Source organism: Clarias gariepinus, chromosome 4, assembly GCF_024256425.1.
Source record: "Clarias gariepinus isolate MV-2021 ecotype Netherlands chromosome 4, CGAR_prim_01v2, whole genome shotgun sequence".
Lineage (NCBI taxonomy): Eukaryota > Metazoa > Chordata > Actinopteri > Siluriformes > Clariidae > Clarias > Clarias gariepinus.
Genome location: NC_071103.1, coordinates 15,324,184 through 15,347,111, shown reverse-complemented (window position 1 = coordinate 15,347,111; position 22,928 = coordinate 15,324,184). Strand labels below are relative to the sequence as shown.

Here is a 22,928-nt window from a genome sequence, read left to right as displayed (position 1 = left end):
CACTTGTAATAATAATAATAATAATAATAATAATAAATAAATAAAATTATAGATAAATTATTTTTCTTTTTATTATTTCCTAATCTGTGTACCTTCCTTGATCGCAGTGTGTTGTAGTTATAGCAGTGTACAATGGAAAGCACTGCTCCAAATAAAATGTTGTGAAATGCACACTAGGGATTTTCGTCGCCCTTGGTACTGACAGTGCTTTTTTCTTGTCCTGAACAAACTGTAAACCTTACACATCAGTATTTTAACAGCAGCCATTTAGGTACTATTAATTATAACCTGGCAAATGCCTTAGCACCATAAATGGTTTCATCTACTTACATCTACACACACAAGCAACATAATCAATTATAAAGGTTCATTTTATGGATGGTTTTTAGAAGTCTGCATTTGCAAAATGTTTGATTATAAGTCTCTCTTATAAATCTAAATTTAGCTGGCACCTGGTTAGGATGAGTTGTTCTTAAGTAAATGTTCTGGTGTGTCTGAGGTACCACTAAGATTAAACAGAGAACATGGAGGAGGAGCACTTAGAGCACTAATGAGGGACAGGGTAACGTCACCACACAGAGCTGGACACATCTGGGCACATCTGGTTAAAGTCACTGTACATCATTGTACTACTGGAAGATAACCACTCCTTGCAGGGGGTTATTTCATTTTCTGAACAAAGACTACAAAGAACAAAGACCATAACATGGCCATACTGAAAAGGTCCCTTCCAGTGCAGATGCTATGATGTGCATTTACGGGGAAATGTGTGATAACAGAACTTTAAATAGCACTGTTGAATTATTAAATCTGATTGGTTTTCCATATACGATTAAAGATCCATTATTTGTTACAGAACAACAAAATTATTTTTTCACATATTCCAGTTAGAAAGTTGGGGTCCGAGTTCAGGGTCAGCCAGATACAGGGGCCCTGGAGGATGGGGTTAACTGTGGCAACGTGGCAGTGCTGGAGCTTAAACCTCTGACTTTAGAATCAGTGTAATGATAAATCAGATTCAGAAAGAGCTTATTTGCCAAATATATAAGCACATACGAGGTATTTGTTTTGGTGATATACAGTAAGGATCATCCAAAGATGACAACAACACTCACAACACTAGAGAAAGAAAAATGAATACAGTTAACTAGAAATTGAATAAGATTATCAAGGTATTATAAAATAATTATAAGTGGCATTGCACTTTTTAATTGCACAGTGGGTTTTTTATTTAACACATTTAACTGATCATGACGTAGATTGCCTGGGGGAAGAAACAGTGCTTGTGCATGGCTGTCCTGGTGTTCGGTGCTCCATAGCGCCAACCAGAGTAACCCAGAGTTTTAACCATTTGAGCCACCACTGCCCCTATGTCAGCATGGTCCCACAAGTACATTTTTGCAGTATTCTTTTCCTGATGCAACCTTTTTTACCCAGGCTTGGGACCAAAACCTAATAATTATACATCATATGTGCTATTTACTAAAAGGCTATTATTTGTTAATATTGTGAGGACATGCTTAATTACTATTATAATAGATTAGAGACTATACTAGTCTCTAGTGTCAGTGCTTAGTAACAGTCAGAGATAACGTTGTAGAATTGAATTTTTCAACAAGGGACAATCCAGGCACCCTCATGCCCTAAGTCTTCTGGGATAGGCTCCAGTGTCCGTGCTGGAGGTGGAGGGGGAGGAGTAGAAGGAAGCGTAGTGGTAGATGAGCTTGGATCATCAGCACCACAGAGAGCTACAATCTGGGCTTAGAGGAATGTATGAAGAGAAAAATGCTGCTGCCGGTCCTGCTTGATGTATGGGTAAGTCTATGCGCAACGTTGGGGAAATCATTCCACTGCAAGGACAAAGAGCAGCAATAACATGTCCTCTGTCTGCTGAGTGAGCAGGAGCGCAGCTGCAACCCTTAATCAGTAGAGATATGTCTTTTCCAGCGGACGAGTTGATCTGCTGTTCAATGTGGATATGACATGGATGTGATTACTGCGGGATAAAGATACTGATGTTTGGCCTGGTATTGTTTATCTGTGTGTCTTTGTGTGTGCTGCAGCACAAGCAGAGTGGGGGATGTTCTAAAGGCGCCGCAGTGTGAGTTCCTCCAGCTGACAGTGAGTAAAGCGTACCTCGGGAAAGATGTATGCCTTCTACTCTCTGCTGGTTTACATCTTCTACACTGTCTTTAAGAAGGACGAGGAGACCGCACTAGAAGGGGCATGCGGAGAGACTACGGAGGTACAGTATACCGAAACAAAACATACCCATCTATAACTTCAGCATTGTGCAAATGTTTTGTGCATGATTGTCATTAAAAATCACTGAAAAGGTAATGTTTATATAGTGCCAGTCTTATGTGCAAAGTACTATTGTGACTGCAGGTAGGTTTTTTAACCAAGCAGGAAGTCAACCTAATTCTATACAGTGAGCCTCTATCTTTAAAAGACTGATGACAGATATAATCCTACAGCATGCTCTAGCTGCTTTTTCCATTCATTAACAGAAATCCTCCATGTGGGTTAAGGCATTGCTGATTAAACAAACATTAAACAAGGCTTGAAGCCACATGCTCAGACGCAAATTTCTCAAGCAGAGATTTCTGTTAATACTGATGGAGTTTGACTCTGACACCACATTCTTCTCACGTATGCACATCCACTATAGGAGCCTGGTCATGTTTCCATGGAAACAGGGAGCAGGAGGAAAGGTGGCCACACCCCCAGGTTGGGTAAAAGGCAGTGTGACAGAATCAGTGAGTCAAGTAAGTGTTATAATTAGAGATGGCGCTGATCCGATACCTAGGGTCAATAACAAAAAAAAAAAAAAAACAGTGGTTCAGATATCAGAGAAAAATCTTGTAACGAAGAGAAAATATTTTTTTATTGTGTTTACAAGTATGCTTTATTTATAGTTAGAATATTAGCAATGTAAGTAAATGTTGTGTTTTTTTTCCTTGTAATGTTTCAGTTAAAAAGTAAATTGTGGAATGGGTATTATTATGGGCTGATACTCAAGGTTTCAAGATTGATATCGAAAAAAGAGAACACGTTATCATGTCTGGGGTGGCATTATTTAAAAAAATGAAATCCATCATATTTACATAATCCTGATGAGACTCGTACTGTATATCTCAGGCAGCAGCAGCAGTGACAGCGATGACCCGTCTCTCAGTGATGAAGATAGTGAAATCAATGACAGTTATGCAATCCCAGCCAAAACACCTCTGGCAGCCTTCCTGTCCTTCAAGCAGGAAACAGAAAGGAGAAGAGTTTCCACTGTCCAAACCGAGACAGGGGAAAAGGTGAAGAGCCAGATCTCAAGGCTGCAAAAGCTGCAACTTACAGCATTAATGGCATACAATAATAAGTATATATATATATATATATATATATATATATATATATATATATATATATATATATATATATATATTTACTGTATATATATTTTTTCATTTATTACATGTACATATTATCACAGCTGCAATGTCTCAAATATTGGTCTAAAGGTGTTCGAGTCTCCTCTGGTGGCCGTCATGTCCCATCTGCTGAGCTTTCTGGAGCAGTACTCACACCTGCAACAGCTGCAGCAGCAGGCCGAGCAGTACCGCATGCAGCTGCGCAGACACCGCGTGCAGCACCGGCGAAAGATGAAAGCCCTGCGCAGCTCCTACAGGCAGCGCCTCCGTGACAAGAGCAGCGTCATCCACAGCCTAGAAGAGGCCATTGCTCAGCAGCACACCCCTTCACCTGACAATGACAGTAAGGATATGTGTGGCTTTTTTTTTTTTTATTGATAAAGAACAGGAGAGGTGGATAAAGTATGGTAAACTTCCAGCCATAAATATTCTTTCACTTTGAATGTTGCCTGCTGAAGTCTGTAGAATGTCAGAATTGAGTAACATGTCTGGGTTTTTTGTGCTTTGACCATCTGGCATTTACCATGGTGAGTTATTGCTAGCTGATATACAGTATGCTGAGAATTATGGGAAGAGGGAGTGGTTTTGGAATGGCAGTAGAGGGTGAGAGGTGGAGGGGTGAGGGAAGAACCTTGGAGGATGTAACGCAAGCAATTTTAATGGAAAAAAAACTATATATATGTACGTATATATATATTGTGTATTCTTACATAAGAACATAAGACATAAAATCAGTACATTGACCAATTGACAATAGATCTTTTTCAACAGTGTGGCCAGATTTACAATCAAACCCCCTGATTGTACTTGAGTGAGGCTCAATGGCACTACACATCCTTATAATATGCCATAATGTGGCTACACCTATGCGTTAATGGCTTTAACAGGATCTACAGTGCATGTAATCATTCGACATCACAGAACTAATTACTTTATGCCTCTAAAGTGCAGTGTTTCTGCACTACTTTAGACTCCCTAACAGTTCTTAATATTCAAACCAGCAATATTTACCAAGTCTTCCTGTTTCACTTAATAACTCTGGTTATCACATTATTACTCCTCGTCCTCCTCTTGCTTCATCAAGGTCAATAAACAGGCAACGGTCAGGTGATCTACAGTACAAATAGCATGGACTATGGCAGGCTAGCATGAATGGAGAAAAGCAGGAGAAGGATCAAAACCGGAGAGACTATACTCAGTATAGAGTCCTATATACTATATACTGTGTGGTATTGATTGAGTCCTGGAGCATGTGACCAGTAGTTGAGTGAAGGTGAATGTGAGAGAGGCTGTGATGGTTGTGTTCTGTAGCCATGTATGTACTGTAGGTCTTGGGATGTTTGCTGGGATAATGTTTTACTACATGGCCAGTGGGGGGCCATATTGGGTTTAGTTTAGCTTTAAAGTACTATACAAGGGAAATCATGGACATTCCATCTGAAATGATGTAATATATTAATGTAGCTAATTGAAAATAGTCACAGGATTCTGGTGAATAAAGTCGTACACTTGCTGACACGTGTTTTGATGCCATTATTTTTAAATATGAGTTTTGGATAATTTTTTATGACCTGTCTTTTTAGTTCAGGTGTTAAAGTTTCACAGGTTAGTTTTGTCCCACAGTCAATAGATTGCAGTAGGTGAAATTAGTTAAATCTTCAATTTTGGCATGAACCGGTTGAAAATAACTTTTTTTTTCTTCATCCTTCAACAAAGTTCAGAAAGTTTTTATCTTCACCCTTGTATTTAAGCAAGTTTGCATGGTTGAGGGTTACCTTTTTCTTAATATCTTACAGAATCCTCATTAATATATATTCTTAAAATAGGATTTCAAAGGAATTTTCCAACACCATCCTTGTAAACAAACTCACACTGGCCTTATGTCAGCAACCGGACATGATACAGTAATAAACCTGGTGTGTAAAATTGGAGCTTACTGAACCAGGCAAATATGCATGACTCAAATCACCCAAAATGCAACTTGATATCTGATATCTGATATCTTGATACCTACCATGTCATTTTCATGACATGGTAGGTTGACAGAAAACTACCTTTAGGCAACAGAAAAGGCACCTAAACCTATTAAGTGAATAGAAATGTAAATCATAGGCACTGGGGATAGGGCCATGCAGTTCCCCCTAGTCAGGGCTGTGTAAGATAGACATAACCACACGTAAGAAGTAAAAACATCAGTTAGGTTAGCATCAATGAGTTAAAAAAAAAAAAAATAATGTAATTTGCTGAAGATTTAAAAAAAATTTGAACAATAAATTGTTTAATCAAGATCAGTATCACTTTAAAACTGAGATTCTGCACATATGAAAAAAATCTGAAAAAATATATATTTTCTATATAATATTTAAAAAAAACACTAAAATTAATAGTTACGTAGTATAAAACTGCAAATGGTATTGATACAGCCTACTGACTCCCACAAACCCTTTCCTAATGTATTATAAATAAAATTTAAAAAAACACACTTTTTTTCACAACTTTACATTCAGTAAGCAGCTCTTCCTACTTGTAACATATTTCTGTACTTCTGAATCACAAATTAATATTAAAATAAGAAACACCAAGTACACACAAGACACACTCCTTTCTGAATGTTCATTACTTTTAACCTCACATTTAATTAATGAGATATGCAGCTCCTTTCTCTTGCATAAAGCTTTCAGTGACAGATTTAATATCACCGCCTGGTCTGTGCACTCAAATGAATCCTGAAAGATCTATAAAGATCAGGGTGATTTTAAGGGCACATGCTGCAAAGTCAGTTTTTGGATGGACTTTGTGCTGAAATGCGAAAAAGCAGTCAAGCCAAGCCAGAGCAAAGGATGAATTATTCATTTACTCACTTAGTGGTGAGTGGGGATGCATGGGGGGGAAAATATGCTAGAAATAAGTAATAAAAACTTCTAGACCTAGCTGTTGTAAATGAGCCAGACATGATGACATGTGTTAATGTTTTCGTGAGGATCTTTTTGAATACACTACCAGTATCTCTATAATGCTCTAATGTAGTCATTTCGACACTGTCAGAGGAAATGACACATTATAAATTAGAACTCTCACATGGCACCAACACCGGCAACTATGTATGAAAGTTTCTGGGGTAAAAGCCCTGTGTGGATCACAACTTCGGCAGGGACTCACTAGTTAAATAAAACATGTTCATTTTATCTTATCTTAAATTAGACAGTGCACTTACAACAGCCAGCACATGGTAGCCTTCACATGCACTCATATATGTGTGTGTGTGTGTGTGTGTGTGTGTGTGTAGCAGGGTCTCCAGGCCTGCATAAGTTGGTGCAGTCCCTTTGTGGCCTACAGGGGGAGAGGAGTTTGCTGCGGGGCGAGCTGCGTCTTCTCCACTCACAGCTGGAGCAGAGAGAGCAGGACCGCCACTGCAAAGTACAAGCCTTCCAACAGCAGGTAATACTAAAACCATCTACCATCTCGCTCTCTCTCTCTCATTTATACACACATCATTTCATCCATCTTTCACTCATGCCATTTCTAGGTCATCATCCTACCCTGCATGCCCCTGATTCCAGGCTTTCTAATAGCAGGTACTGCTTTTATTTTTATTTCAGTTCATCCAAAATGCCATCCTTACATCCACATTTATTTGTATTTCTTTCATTTGTACACTCTATCATTGCAACTTTCCTGCCTTAAATGTTCCAAAAATTATCCTCTTTCTCCTGCATAGATTGATGAGCTGAAGAGTTGCATTGAGGAGCGAGAAGAAGAGCTGTCCAAGCTCCGCAGTGCATCTGTAGGCCCTCTTCCCTGCCACACATTCACCCAGCGACATGATAGAAGTAGAATCAGGCCGCATGTCAGAGTCGAGCATTGATCTGGGGCTTTTGTGCTTTGGTTTATTCTTAGGGAGCAACAGACTCGGAAAAGCGTATAGTGTGCTTGTCAGCTGAGAATGAGAGTCTGAAACAGAGCCTGTCAGTGACTCAGGGCCTCCTGCAGCAGCTGTCCATCATCCCATCTCAGTCCAGCTCCCTGATTATTAAGGTGAGACTTATTTAAGATCTGCATCATCCTTCTCTAAGCATGAATGAATTTTATGCTACAGGAGAAAGAAAGGTGACGATCATCATAAGTAAAAGCCAATAAAATATAAACATAAGTAAGCATCTGGAAATAGATCATGATGTAATAAAGATTCTAGAACAAATGATCAATTATATTACTATAATGGCTAAACAGGCTTCACCATGAAGAGACCTATAATCTTTGTAGAAACCAAGAATTCACAGTTCAGCTTTTGCTGGTCAGCAGTCTGAATGCTGCAGTTTCACTGTCGATGCACTTTGCTGTTACTGCGCAGGAGAACGAGAACCTGCGTAGCCGTGTGCTGCAGCTGGAAAGCACTCTGCAGCAGCGGGCTGAGCAGCTCTCACGTCTGGAGCGCCAGAGCGAGCAGGACCAGTGGCGTCGGGGAGAGGAGCTCAGGAGACGAGACGAGAGAGTGAAGGAGCTTCAGCTCGAGCTGGACAAGGAACGCAGCAAGGAGCCTATAGTCAAAGTAACAGCACTTTATACTGTACTGTCTATAACTTTGATTTGGTGTCTATGGATAGAAAAGATGCAAAAAAATATGAGTACGAATAATTAAGCGATATGACACAAGAGGGAGTGCTGTTGTACTGAACATCAGCACAACCGCATCACAGCCATGCTGATATGCACGCAACTTGCAAAGCAAAAGTAACTGTTGTGTAATAGAATGGATATAATTAAAAAATCTGGGAAGGATAATGTGCTCACCCTCTACATTAGCTAATGATTATTATCTTTTCTTTAATTCACAGCAGTTACTGAACAATGAGATTAAAAATACAATTAATAACTGAATAATAATAATAATAATAATAATAACAATAATAATAATAGAGTTGGAGGTTAAGGGGTCAAGATAGGTGATTCGTCCAAATACATTTTTGCAACAAATTGGAAATTGTATATAATTAATTCAGATATAATTATTATAGTTAGATAGCTCATTTGTAATGGTTTGAAATCAATTGGCACACTTCTAATTACATAATTAGTAATATTATTATTATATTATAATATATTACTACTACTATTATTATTAGTAAAGTAATTATTATTTTATAATTTACGTAATAAGATGGACTTTTAAGTAATTCTTTTTCCTTCATTTTATAAATCACTTTTCTATGTGTATAGCTTTATGCTGTATGTTTTATGGTTCAAATTGTGTGTGCCGTATGTCTGCTGAAGCACCTCGATGTATTTTGCACAATATAATGGCAATAATAGCATTCTAATTATAATTAAATAGCTTATATACTTAGATTATCTGTTTAATTTTTGCATGTTCACTGTTTACACTGATTTTAGCAAATGTATTTATATGAATTTTGGGCACTGGTGGCTCAGTGGTAGGTGTTTCCTGCCATGCGGAAGGCCCGGTTTTGATTCCGAGCCAGTGCCCAAACCCCAGCCGCTGGATGCAGTGCCGGTCCCAAGCCCGGATAAAATGGGAGGGTTGCGTCAGTTGTAGTGCGGACTGGGTATTCCGCTGTGGCGACCCCTTGCCGGGAGCAGCCGAAAGACCAACAACAACAAAATTTTTGCATAAATTTTATGTTTCAGTTTATTGTTAAATTCACTTGATATTTTTGTGGTATACCGTGTACATGTATGCTGTGTATGTGCTGTGTAAGTAAGCCATATAATTAAATTTTACCTCCTATTTACCCAGAGGAGCACGAACAAACATATGAAACATGTGATCCTTACTTATACAGAAAGTTGTCTGATAGTAGGATTTGCTTTCTTACAGTATGTCACTCAGACGGTAGAGGTAGAGTCGCCATCAACAGTGAGGCAACTCACTGAGACTAGAGAGAAAAACGACCAACTGAAACAGAGGTTGTCGAGCCAAAAAGAAAGGTGCAAACAGCTGGAGGAGAAAATCAGACGCTCTGATGAAGTTAGCTGTAATCTTCAGCATAAGGTAATATTAGCAATTTCATCAAAAAGTTTACATCCAATCAGTTTACAGTTACAGTTATGGTCTTATTTAACACACGCCCCCAACCCCAGATTGCAGCATATGAGAGAGAGATTGGGACACTGCAGGCAGAGCTGATGAAAGAGATTGTGCATCTGGAGGAAAAAAAAGAAGCAGCTGTTAAGGCAGCTGCAAACTGTTCACAGGAGCAGGTTCAGAGCCTGCAGGATCAATTCATGAGTAAGTCGGCACTTACCGTATAACATACATGCTTTGTATCATGTTTACCTAACAGTCTCACTGTGTGTGTGTGTGTGTGTGTGTGTGTGTGTTATCAGCGCTACAGCAGCGTCTGAACGCTCTCCCTCCCACCCTGCGATCCATGAAGACAGACTATGCCAGTCTGCGTACTCAGGTCCGCAATTTTGCTGATTTTTATGGATCAGCCATCAAAGAGGCCAAGAAACAGGCAAGCGGAAATTATATGTATTAAAAAAGTCTCAAATATGATTTAATTATATCTATAAATAAGACTTGATTCTTGTTGCCATGGGACTTTTTTCACATTGGAAGAAAGTTTATACTGCAACTGATATAAGCGGAGGCAGCATGGTGGCATAGTGGTTAGCAATGTGGCCTTGCACCTCCAGGGTTGGGTCCATGTGTGTGAAGTTTGCATGTGATCCCCATGCTTGGTGGGTTCCCTCAGGGTATTCCAGTCCAAGAAATGTAGATTAGGCTAATTGGTGTTCCACAATTGTCCATAGTGTGTGTGAGGTTGCAAGGAACCCGACAAAAAAAAAAAAAGAAAAAAAGGTTAACAACAAATAAAGTGGGGTGTGGTCTATCAAATAAGTTAAATAAATATCTGTGGTATTGCACATATATTTATTGCACAATAAGAAGAATGTTTAACTGTTCATGAGGTGAATTGCCTGGGGGAAAAAACTCCTCTTGTGCCTGACTGGAACTGACGTAGGATTGGGCCTGAACAGCTGCGTGGCCATAAGAAAACCACTTGTTAAAGGGAATAATCAGGGAAAAAAGGCTTCAGTTTACTAGAAATGATAAAGATTGGACTTTATAAGTCTTTATAAAATAAATCTTTATAATCCGGTCTGATGAGTCCAGACCGACCCTAGTCCAGAGTGGAGGTTGTGTCAGGGTAAGAATGGAGTGATTGACTCATCATGCATAGGTTCCACTGTACAAGCCTCTGAAGGCAGTGTTATGATCTGGCATTCCTTCAGTTGCTCAAGTCTAGACGTTATGTGGCAATAATATAAAGGCAGATGATGCCCTGACTGTACTGAATAACAGGTTGTCAAATCTATCGTTTTTTCTCTTGATGGCAGAGCCATATTCCAGGACTCACATTGTGAAAGGTTGTTCTGGGAGCATAAGGAATCATTTTCACACCTAAGATTTTATTTTAAATGATACGAATCTTAGTAATATTGATTACTAATCTGTAGTAACAATCGTACTAATCTTGCTCAAAGTTGACAGTTAAATTCCAGTATACTTGGAATGTATAAAGCTCTTAATATAAGCACATAGATGCTTTTTCTATTTCTCTTTCTTATTTCTAGTTAATTGTTGTTGTTTTTTTTATTTAAGGTTACAGGTGGTTGTATACGCGTTTCACTGCATATTGTACTGTGTATGTGACAAATAAAATTTTAATTTTAATTTAAATTAGATAAAGTCCGTGTATTAGGCGATGCTAAAAACTGGGCTGGGTCATCTAATGATAAACATGTCTGTCTAAATTATTCATCAATGCACACATGACAAACAGTATGAACTGAACATGTTTTCTCTGCTCAGTACCATAGTGATTGTCCTCTATAATATGTCCTGTGTCGACCTCTTCTCAGATTTCAGCAGCAATAACAGAAATGTCCGAGGCCAATAAGGATCTTCTGGAGAAATACAGGAAAGAGGTTGCTCTTCGCAGGAAATACCATGAGCAGTTGGTAGAGCTAAAAGGTAGCATGTCCTTCTAATAATATCGAATATTTCTTATTCTTTATGATAAAAGGACTGTTTCGTCAAATTTAAGAAAGCAATACATTAGGTGTCTCTTCTATCAGGCAACATCCGTGTCCTGTGCCGTGTGAAACCAGTCCTAACAGAGGACCAGCATGACGAATGCCAGGCTGTCGCTGTGACCACAGACCCTCACAATGAATCTGCACTCACTGTCCTGAGTAAGGGCAAAGCAAAGACCTTTGAGCTGGACAAAGTCTTTCACCCTCAGGCTACTCAAGAGGAGGTAAGCATCATTTTTATCATATTTTTGACAATGCTTTACACACTACCTGACCAAAAAAAGGTCACCTTTTGAGAAAGTTTTTGGCGTGCATCGAGCACCAAATTCAATTAAGGATATTTGAAATGACTGGAATTAGGTTAAGAACTGCCCAGCACATCATTAAAACCAGTAAGGACTGTGCTGGACCTTTGTGACGAAACAATTGTACAGGACATAGGAAAACTACTTGTTATTGACACTAATTTTAGAGCTGTGGGTGCAACAGGGTTGGAGGGAAGCTCATGGTACAATGCACTCATCATGCATAGTGTCCATTGTACAAGTGTTATGATCTGGGGTTGCTTCCGTTGGTCAGGTCTAGACTCAGCGGTGTAATGTGGCAATGAAATCAGCTATTAGTCAGCTAATGACCTCAATATCTAAATGACCAGGTTATCTTATAACTTTTTTTTTTTTCTAATGGCACAGGCTTCAGATTGTTAAAGTGTGGTTCCAGGTGAATAAAAATCATTTTAACATGTGAATTCAGCACCACACTGTGCACTGTAAGCTAAAGGGTGTCAATGCAATGTGTGTGACTTGGCCAGGCAGTGTAAGTATGTACACAGGAGAAATTATAATGGTGATACCCAGGTCATGAACTAGATGCAAAACTAGTTTAACACATGAGAAGTGGTTTTAATTATCCTGTCACATGAAGCATTTGTGAATGTCTGACATACTGTACCACAAGCAGTTGTTTATTTATTTAATTATTACAACTCAGGGTTGAACACACTATGAACACACTGTCAGAGGCATGAATACACTCGTTGAGTCCTCAGTCTAGTTCAGGGCACCATGCACACACACACACACACACACACTCATTCTTATCTACAAAGCTAGTCTAGCTAGTCCACCCAGCTCAGGATCAAACCGGTCAACCAGAGGCTGTAAGACATCACACTGGCTTTAATATGTTTATTAAAGTTAGCTTCAGTTTAATTGAAACCAAAACAGGCAAAGGTCAAAAGTAAGCTAACTTGATAAATACAGGAAGAGGAACTAAAGTGGTGACAGAGGAACTAATAACACTATCAGTACTATGTAGATTTATTTATTTATTTATTTTTATCATCAAGAACAAAAGGGAAACACGCACTTGTCAGGTTTCATTTCAGGATAACCACAGGGGTGTGTATAATCTTGATAACACAATGAGACAAATAAGACGCATTCTAAAACTCTAAAACTAAACTTAAACTTATAAGAAAGATAAACTTGGTAACTTTTTGTAAACATGTAAACAATTCCTGAAAACCAATTTCCTCCAACCATCAGGTGTTTCAAGAAATCGAGCCCCTGATTACCTCCTGCATTGATGGATATCATGTCTGCATCTTTGCTTACGGCCAGACAGGCTCAGGGAAGACCTACACCATGGAGGTACGATCACCAAGGCAACCAAATGAGGATAAAGAAAAATGCAAGCCAGTAGATGTTCATGAGATGGATCGATCATTGGGACCCATGCGTTATCATAATACTTTATCCTTAATTACTATGATTTTCAACATATAGCTTTGCTATTCAGAACCAAACCTCTGGAGTTCATGCACAAGTTGAAATGATGCACAACAAAACTTAACTGGTTACAAATTACTGGATGTGTTTTTAGATACACACAGATGTATGAATAATAAAACGTGTACTCTACAGGGTCCAGTGGAGAACCCAGGCATTAACCAGCGAGCTCTAAAGCATCTTTTCAATGAGATCGAGGAAAGGAAGGACATGTGGACCTATACTGTCACTGTCAGTTCAGTGGAAATCTACAATGAAGTTCTCAGGTATCGTTTCCTGTCTCACTCACTCATTCATCTATACCGCTTACTCCTGTGTGCAGGGGGCCTGGAGCGTATCCCAGGAGACTAAGGGCACAAGGTACACCCTGATGCCAGTCCATTGCAGGGCACACACATACACACCCTTACACTCATTCACACACTACAGGCAATTTGGGAACGGCAATTAGCCTAATCTGTACCCAGAGGAAACCCACCAAGCACAGGGAGAACATGCAAACTCCATGCACACAGAGGCAGGTATCAAACCCGGACCCTGGAGGTGCAAGGCGACAGTGCTAACCACGAAGCCCCACTGACCACCATGCCACCTTATTTCCTGTCTATAAATCTTAAAAAATATATATATATTTTAATCTAACTGATTCAAATTGTGCATTGTGCATTGAGTATTAACAAACCAATTACGATAAAGATATTACATATATTAATTAATAAAGTATTCTCGTTCTCCTCTTCATCTCAGAGATCTGCTAAGTAAAGATGGAGAGAAGCTGGACATCAAAATCAATCCTGATGGCACAGGTCAGCTACACGTGCCTGGTCTCAGGATTAAAGAAGTCAAAAACTTTCAGCATATCAAAAAAGTAAGTCTCTTAGTATAGTTGAATCAACCATGCTGGAAGGATAAACAACTCATTTATGGATTATCCTGGTTCTTATTGTGTGTTTCTGCAGATCCTGGCAACAGCACGCAGAAACAGGATAACATTCGGAACGCAAATGAACCAGCACAGTTCTCGTTCCCACGCTCTGCTCACCGTCTCAGTGCAAGGAACAGACCTCGCGTCCGGCACCAAAACCACTGGTCAGCTTCATCGTCAAAATATATACGTACAGTGCCTTACATAAGTATTCACCCTATTGAACTTCTCCATATTGATAACTTAAACGTAATATGGACATATCAACCTACATAACTCAACATGCAGATTGTAGTTCAATACAGTTCACAAAAAATATTTCTAGTTAATTGTTGCTTGTTCTGATTAATTCTCTCCATGCCCAATCAATTACTTTTGATAAGCAGTCTCCTCTCCCAGTTGTGCTTTTTTTTTTACAGGTCTAATTATGTTAACATCACAATGCTCTTTAATTACACAAAGGTCAACTGCATTCAACTATTTATATAAGGCCTGTCAGTAACTGGTTGCACCAGATCTAATTTCTGTTGCAATGACAATGAATAATTATGCAATCACAATTTCACATGGTTTATTATGGTATTATTTTGTATACTAATGTATACTGTATAGTGTATTTCCCTGACTTCCTGACAAGTATATTGAAAATCCCCCAATATTAAATCCACTTCAGTTCCAGGTTATAACACTACAAGAGTGCAAAAACGTCGAGGGGATACTTATGCAAAGCACAACATGTTCTTTATTTAATGTGTGTGCTGGAAAGTAGTTTAACAGAACTAACATTACACCTCTACCAAGCACAAGCATTATATACTACATATTATATACTTCAGAGAATGTGCCATTTTCCCAAGGGAAAGCTTAGAAACCTAAGCTGAGTCATGGACTAAAAATATTAACTGAATTAGTAAACAAGATAAAACATGCACTTCTTGCACAAATCATTCAATGAATTTTTTATAAGAGCCTGCATACCGCTTTCTTTTTTTTCCAGAACCAAAGCAGAACAAACACATCAGCCTTAAAATAGAACAATATTTAATACATAAAGGAAGCAGTATTAAAAATACAAATGTCTGCCCAAGATTTGCCTTTAGTTGCCACATTACACAATTAAAAATGACCTGAGTGACTGAAGAGCTGCAGACACTGCTTACTTCTTTAGGTCTGGAATTAAACACAAGGCCCGATGTATGCTAAATATTTGTGTCATTATCTGGTTTTGGCCTATCTGAGGGACATCACAGGACCCTTACTGGACCCCCTTGCAGTTTGCTTATAGAGCAAACAGGTCTGTTGATGATGCAGTCAACATGGGACTGCACTTTATCCTTCAACATCTGGACAAACCAGAGGCTTATGCAAGGGTCTTGTTTATAGACTCTTCATCAGCTTTTAATACAATCATCCCAGCACTGCTTCAGACCAAACTAAACCAGCTCTCTGTTCCTAGCTCTATCTGTCACTGGATCACCAGCTTTCTGACAGACAGGCAGCAGCTAGTGAGACTGGAGAAATTCATGTCCAACAGCCACACCACCAATACTGGAGCCCCTCAGGGATGCGTTCTCTCCCCACTGCTCTTCTCCCTCTACACCAACGACTGCACCTCTACAGACCCCACTGTCAAGCTCCTGAAATTTGCAGACGACGCTACAATCATCGGCCTCATTCAGGACGGTGACGAGTCTGCATACAGAAGTCAAGTCGAGCAGCTGGCTGTCTGGAGCAATCACAACAAGCTGGAGCTGAACACGCTCAAAACAGTGGAGATAATTGTGGACTTCAGAAGGAACCCACCTGCACTTTCCCCACTCACCATCGTGAACAGCACTGTGACAGCAATGGAGACATTCCGGTTCCTGGGCACGACCATCTCTCAGGACCTGAAGTGGGACATTCACATTGACTCCATTGTTAAAAAGGCCCACCAGAGGTTGTATTTTTCTTTGCCAGCTGAAGAAATTCAACCTGCCACAGAAGCTGCTTACACAGTTCTACTCAGCCGTCATTGAATCCGTCCTGTGCACTTCAATAACTGTCTGGTTTGGCTCAGCTGCGAAAACAGACATCAGAAGACTACAAAGGACGGTTCGGACTGCTGAAAGAATCATTGGCACTGCTCTGCCCACACTGCAAGAACTGTATACATCCAGAGTGAGAAAAAGAGCTCGGAATATCACTTTGGACCCCTCACACCCAAGCCACCTTCTATTTGAACTTTTGCCGTCGGGTCGACGCTATAGAGCACCTAACACTAGGACAGTCAGGCACAAAAACAGTTTTTTTTCCCCCAGGCAATCTACCTCATGAACAGTTAAACAGTATTCTAACTGTCAATAAATATATGTGCAATATATATATTGCAATATGCGATAAATATGTCAATAAATATATGTGCAATATACTGTATAATACCACAAATTTCAGATATTTAGGTAACTTATTTAAAAGTATAAGCCTATTCCATTTGATGTCAACCTTTTTTTTTGTCATGCTATTTTGTCTTGTCATTTGTCTTTTGTTCAGAAAGCTCTGTCACTAAAACAAATTCCTTGTACGTGTAAGCGTACTTGGCAATAAAACTCTTTTAAATTCTGATTCTACTGTAGAATTAATAGCCTTTTTTCTGTTAAGTCCAATCACCCTGTTCATCCCTGCTCCAGGTAAGCTGAATCTGGTGGACCTGGCTGGTTCGGAGCGTGTGTCCAAGTCAGGGGCAGAGGGCGAGAGGCTAAAGGAGGCCCAGAACATCAATCGCTCATTGCTGGCACTTGGGGACGTGATCCAGGCCCTGAGGGGCCGCCAGACCCACATCCCCTTCAGGAACTCACGCCTCACGTACCTGCTGCAGGACTCACTGGGCAAGGGCAACAAAACAGCCATGGTGGTGCAGGTATAGCACATTACTCTATTAAGTCATGCAGTAAATCATGACAGTAACATCCATATCATCATCTAAGACTGTTAAAAATCCTATGTAATCATATATAAAATTAGTGCCCTTTCCTGTTTCATACTTGTCACACTTACAGTGGTGTGAAAAACTATTTGCCCCTTTCCTGATTTCTTATTCTTTTGCATGTTTGTCACACTTAAATGTTTCTGCTCATCAAAAACCGTTAACTATTAGTCAAAGATAACATAATTGAACACAAAATGCAGTTTTTAAATGAAGGTTTACGTTATTAAGAGAGAAAAAAAACTCCAAATCTACATGGCCCTGTGTGAAAAAGTGATTGCCCCTCTTGTTAAAAAATAAATTAACTGTGGTTTATCACACCTGAGTTCAATTTCTGTAGTCACCCCCAGGCCTGATTACTGCCACACCTGTTTCAATCAAGAAATCACTTAAATAGGAGCTACCTGACACAGAGAAGTAGACCAAAAGCTAGACATCATGCCAAGATCCAAAGAAATTCAGGAACAAATGAAAACAAAAGTAATTGAGATCTATCAGTCTGGTAAAGGTTATAAAGCCATTTCTGCCAAACCTAAGGCTTCGGTGCTTACCAATTTTGACAAGTCTTCACAATTCGCATTACATAGGGGCACTAGACAGGGGTGCCCACTCTCACCCCTGCTTTTTGCCATAGCTATAGAACCACTTGCGACTGCTATTAGAAATAACCCACTTATTTTTTCACCCAAGATAGGCCAATTAGACCACCACATATCTCTCTACGCCGACGATATTATTCTCCACCTACTCGATCCAGAACGATCCATCCCACCCCTATTAGATTTACTGAAGACTTTTGGAAAGCTCTCTGGTTACTGTGTAAATTGGCAAAAGAGTGAACTCATGCTTGTGACTAATAAGACTGACCCAAGCTTTATACAAAACCTACCTTTTAAAATTGCAACAGATAGTTTAAAATACTTGGGGGTTACCATTCCAAAAAATACAAAGGATATTTATAAATTAAATTATTTAGCCATGTTAGAGAGCTTAAAGCTTAATATAGAAAGTTGGAGGACCTTTCCGCTGTCTATGGTAGGGCGCGTGAATGCAATCAAGATGGTGACACTGCCAAGATTTCTATATCTTTTTCAAAACCTGCCAATCTTTTTGCCCAAAAATTTTTTTCAAACTCTGGATTCAATCGTGTTACCATTTGTGTGGGGCTTTAAAGCGCACCGTATCTCTAAACTACATGTGTGTAAACCAAGGTCGCAGGGTGGACTTGGCCTGCCAAACTTCCAGTATTATTATTGGGCTGCAAACTGCAGAGCCTTATCATATTGGAAAAAATCTTATCCAGCGGGGTCTTCAGGTGACATCCCTTCTTGGCTCGCCATCGAACAGAGTGCTACAAATTACTCTCTTTCCTCTCTGCTTTTTGCGGCGCCTGTATCATCCATAAAAGTGGTCAACACAAACTTTATAGTAAGCAGCTCTCTCAAAATATGGTGTCAGGTCCGGAAGGTATTTAAGTTGCCATCAACCTCATTGTCCACCCCCATTGCCTACTGTATAACCACGCCTTTAAGCCATCACTCATTGACTCCACGTTTTCGATTTGGTCCAGCAAAGGAATGGTCACTGTAAAAGACTTGTACATGGATGGTAAATTTGCTACATTCTCTCAGCTGAAACAGAAATTTGATCTTTCACCATCACATTTTTTTAGATATCTACAGCTGAGAAACTATGTCCGTACATCTATCCCCCACTTTAAACAATTAGCAGACGAACATGATATATATAAATTACTTTCTGCCTCCCCTGATGCCTCTAATTTGATTTCTCATCTTATGGATGTTTTTACTGGTCAGTTAGACATATCTACCTGTATTTGAAAGATTCCTGGGAAAAGGATTTAGGTATTCAAATTACTAATGAGGATTGGAAAAAGTCTATTAAGGTCATAAATAAATGCTCTATTAACTCAAGACACCAACTTATCCAATATAAAGTAGTACATCGGCTTCATTATTCTCGGGTTAAGCTTAACAAATTCTACCCCTCCATCTCCTCTAACTGTAACAAATGTGAATCTGCAGAGGGATCCTTGGGACATCTTTTTTGGTCATGCCCAAAACTTTATGAGTTTTGGAGCGAAATTTTCAGATTCTACTCTAAGGCTTATTCTTGTACTCTTGCCCCTGATCCAGCAATTGCTGTTTTTGGTTGGTCTGACTCACTTCGTGGGTTCAGTCATCAAATTAAAAAAGCTGTCCAATATGGAATGGTGGTAGCTAAAAAAATTATTCTTTGTTTATGGAAAAAGGCATCAAAACCACTCTTTAAATCCTGGCTTTCTGAACTCTCTAGCACTTTGCATTTAGAGAGACTTAGACACAATCTTTCTGATAGCATTGCTGACTTCGAATCCACCTGGGAACCCTTTTTCAGTTACCTGTCAAGTGTCAAGGATAGTAGTTTGAAGTTATGACCTTTTCATGGTATGTAAGATCATTTAATTGCCCGTGCCCACTGGCCCAGAAATATATGCATAACATTGTTAACCTATGTATAAAGCTGGAGGAACTGATGTAACAATGGTTTTAAAATCCTTTTTTTTTTTTTTTTTGTCTTTCCTTCTTTGTCTTTATAGTTGTTGTTGCTTTTTTGTATTGTTCTGTGTTTAATTTGTGATTAAAAAATAAAAATATAATATTCAAAAAAAAAAAAAAAAGGTTATAAAGCCATTTCTAAAGCTTTGGGACTCCAGCGAACCACAGTGAGAGTCATTATCCACAAATGGCAAAAACATGGAACAGTGGTGAACCTTCCCAGGACCGGCCGACCAAATTTACCCCAAGAGCGCAGAGACAACTCATCCGAGAGGCCACAAAAGACCCCAGGACAACATCTAAAGAACTGCAGGCCTCACTTGCCTCAATTAAGGTCAGTGTTCACGACTTCACCATAAGAAAGAGACTGGGCAAAAACGGCCTGCATGGCAGATTTACAAGGCGCAAACCACTTTTAAGCAAAAAGAACATTAAGGCTCGTCTCAATTTTGCTTAAAAACATCTCAATGATTGCCAAGACTTTTGGGAAAATACCTTGTGGACCGACAAGACTAAAGTTGAACTTTTTGGAAGGTGCGTGTCCCGTTACATCTGGCATAAAAGTAACACAGCATTTCAGAAAAAGAACATCATACCAACAGTAAAATATGGTGGTGATAGTGTGATGGTCTGGGGTTGTTTTGCTGCTTTAGGACCTGGAAGGCTTGCTGTGATAGATGGAACCATGAATTCTACTGTCTACCAAAAAATCCTGAAGGAGAATGTCCGGCCATCTGTTCGTCAACTCAAGCTGAAGCGATCTTGGGTGCTGCAGCAGGACAATGACCCAAAACACACCAGCAAATCCACCTCTGAATGGCTGAAGAAAAACAAAATGAAGACTTTGGAGTGGCCTAGTCAAAGTCCTGACCTGAATACTAGAAAACCCTCAAATAAAGCTGAATCACAACAATTCTGCAAAGATGAGTGGGCCAAAATTCCTCCAGAGCGCTGTAAAAGACTCATTGCAAGTTATCGCAAACGCTTGATTGCAGTTATTGCTGCTAAGGGTGGCCCGACCAGTTATTAGGTTCAGGGGGCAATTACAAAGATAACCAGAGTAAATGATGATTTCGTTTATTAAGGGAAAAATGCTGTCCAAACCTGCTTGGCCTAAAGTGAAAAAGTAATTGCTTCCTAAACCTAAATAACTGGTTGTCTCACCCTAGGCCGCAACAAATGCAATAAGGCATTTGTTATAACTGGCAATAAGTTTTTCACATCACTGTGGTGGAATTTTGGTCCACTCTTCTTTGCAGAATTGTTTGAAGTCAGCTGCATTGGAGGGTTAACGAGCATAAACAGCCTGCTTAAGGTCATGCCACAAAATTTATATTTGTAACATATTTGAATACTACATAAATGTATCAGATTTTCAAACACAAATTGTTTAATTGTATTATCCAAATCCCAAAGTTCTACATGACCAAACCATTTTGCATTTGCAGACAAATGGAGGACAGCAAATTCACCTCTCTGACCATTTTTGCTTTTTCGTAATCTTTTTCAGATTTCCTCACTGGAGAAGAATGTCGACGAGACGCTGTGCTCGCTCAAGTTTGCACAGCGTGTGTGTAAAGTGGAGCTTGGCCCTGCTGCACGCAAGATTGAAAGTGGGGGCCACTGTGATAACTAAAAAGAACTCCCACTGCACACTTTTGAAACTAGAAATCCAGGAATGTTTTTGTCTCAATTTTTGTGTAAAAAAGACTTTCATGTTTAATTAAGGGCTATGGTTCAGGAAGCCACATAAGTAGCATCTATTCTTAAGAGCCATGGTTAATACCCGATAGTACAAAAATTGGCTTGGCTTCTTTCTACAGGCTGAGCGGCATGTCCAAGTGCAATGCGTGTAGATTTCCTCACTGCACTTTTACTACATTCTAGAAAACATCATCTTACTGGCCATCAACTACTTATCGGTGAATAAGCACATTTCATCGATCAGACTTTGGTGCATTAAAAAATAAAAGGTCAAGACAAGTTTATCCACTCTAACCACCGTATCATCACTTTCCAGGTGTCTACCATCGCTTCCTCAGTCATTCGATGCACATGTAGAAGTTTTCAGGTTAACACTATGATGTGTGACAGCCGCTGATCTGCACTGAGGTGGTGAATGTGTGTTTGTGATTATGTAACTGTATGATGCTATGTTTTGTGTTCACTTATATCTTTATCCTTAGGCATTGATGTGGCAGAACACAGGAAAAAAAGGACGAATTTGGCTTTAATATTTTTCCTGCAGAAACGGTACTTCATGTTTTTACAATTCCTAAATATATTCCACCAAAATAATGTGGAAACTTTATTGGATTTTCTTTTTTTTTGTCAAGGCTTTCTGGTTGGAAGTTAACTCCAAAAGTTAACCAGGTTAAGAGTTTTCCGAAGCTGCCACACCAATGAAAGCCAGATCTTATCATATTTACAGTACGTGTGGTAAAAATAGTGGTTTTCTTAATACTCATTTAACCTCGCATTTCTTTTTAATAATAGTATATAATCAGGTCATGTTGATTATTCTCAATAGTGCAATGTTTGTGGGAGGCTCATAAAGGAGTAATAATAGTAATTAATATTGCCTGAGCAGATGTTTTATTAGCCATTATTTTTACTGTAGACAAAAAAAGAAGAAAAATTAGGAATTTACTTTATTATAAAACTAGGTGCTTTGTCCATAGAACTAGGGGATATATATTTTGTATTTAGTTTTGCCTGTGCCATTTTCTGTTAATATATACATTCATATTTATACAAAAGTTAATGTAGATAGATTCATATTTATTTAATTTATTTAACATCACATGGGGCTAAGAATTTATGAGAATTTGTGGAATCATTAATGGAAGGTGAACACAACCTATATAACCACTACATTCTGATTTATCTCAATCAAAAAATACTTTAATTCAGTTTCCATCCTGGAATTTTTATTTTGGATTATGAAGGTAAATATATGTTTGCTCATTAATAAAGCCAAATACAGAAGCAGTGTTTTTCTTATAAACACAAGGACTGTCCTTGGCATTCTTACAGATTTCGACACACTGACTTTGGGCTTTAAAACTTTCCTGATTACTTGTTTATCAGTGACACCAGAGAGAAATAAAATCTAACAATGTCTCTTGGCTCCTTTATTTATAACCTTTCAACTCTTGGAGTCGACTTTGGAATAAAAATCTAAAGAATAATTAGCTGAGTGTT

General features: G+C 39.0%; 1 protein-coding gene across 1 annotated transcript; it reads left to right on the top strand.

Annotated features, from left to right (window-relative positions):
* The first annotated feature begins 1,335 nt into the window (after positions 1–1,335).
* si:ch211-257p13.3 (kinesin-like protein KIFC3) lies at positions 1,336–22,829 on the top strand. Its single transcript, XM_053493699.1, has 20 exons — positions 1,336–1,815; positions 2,064–2,245; positions 2,672–2,768; positions 3,142–3,308; positions 3,516–3,768; positions 6,712–6,863; positions 7,144–7,209; positions 7,323–7,460; positions 7,777–7,974; positions 9,262–9,435; positions 9,525–9,672; positions 9,771–9,901; positions 11,313–11,424; positions 11,529–11,710; positions 13,034–13,138; positions 13,412–13,542; positions 14,024–14,144; positions 14,236–14,365; positions 16,871–17,100; positions 21,235–22,829. The coding sequence occupies exons 2-20, from the start codon at positions 2,147–2,149 to the stop codon at positions 21,358–21,360; spliced, it is 2,760 nt and encodes a 919-aa protein (XP_053349674.1). The 5' UTR covers positions 1,336–1,815; positions 2,064–2,146; the 3' UTR covers positions 21,361–22,829.
* Positions 22,830–22,928: the final 99 nt, after the last annotated feature.

Excerpts from the sequence above, each read along its gene's own strand:
- si:ch211-257p13.3 (XM_053493699.1), top strand. The coding sequence starts at position 2,147 with ATGTATGCCTTCTACTCTCTGCTGGTTTACATCTTCTACACTGTCTTT. Across the intron at positions 7,975-9,261 it reads GCAAGGAGCCTATAGTCAAA|TATGTCACTCAGACGGTAGA; the intron begins GTAACAGCACTT and ends GCTTTCTTACAG. Across the intron at positions 14,145-14,235 it reads ACTTTCAGCATATCAAAAAA|ATCCTGGCAACAGCACGCAG; the intron begins GTAAGTCTCTTA and ends GTGTTTCTGCAG.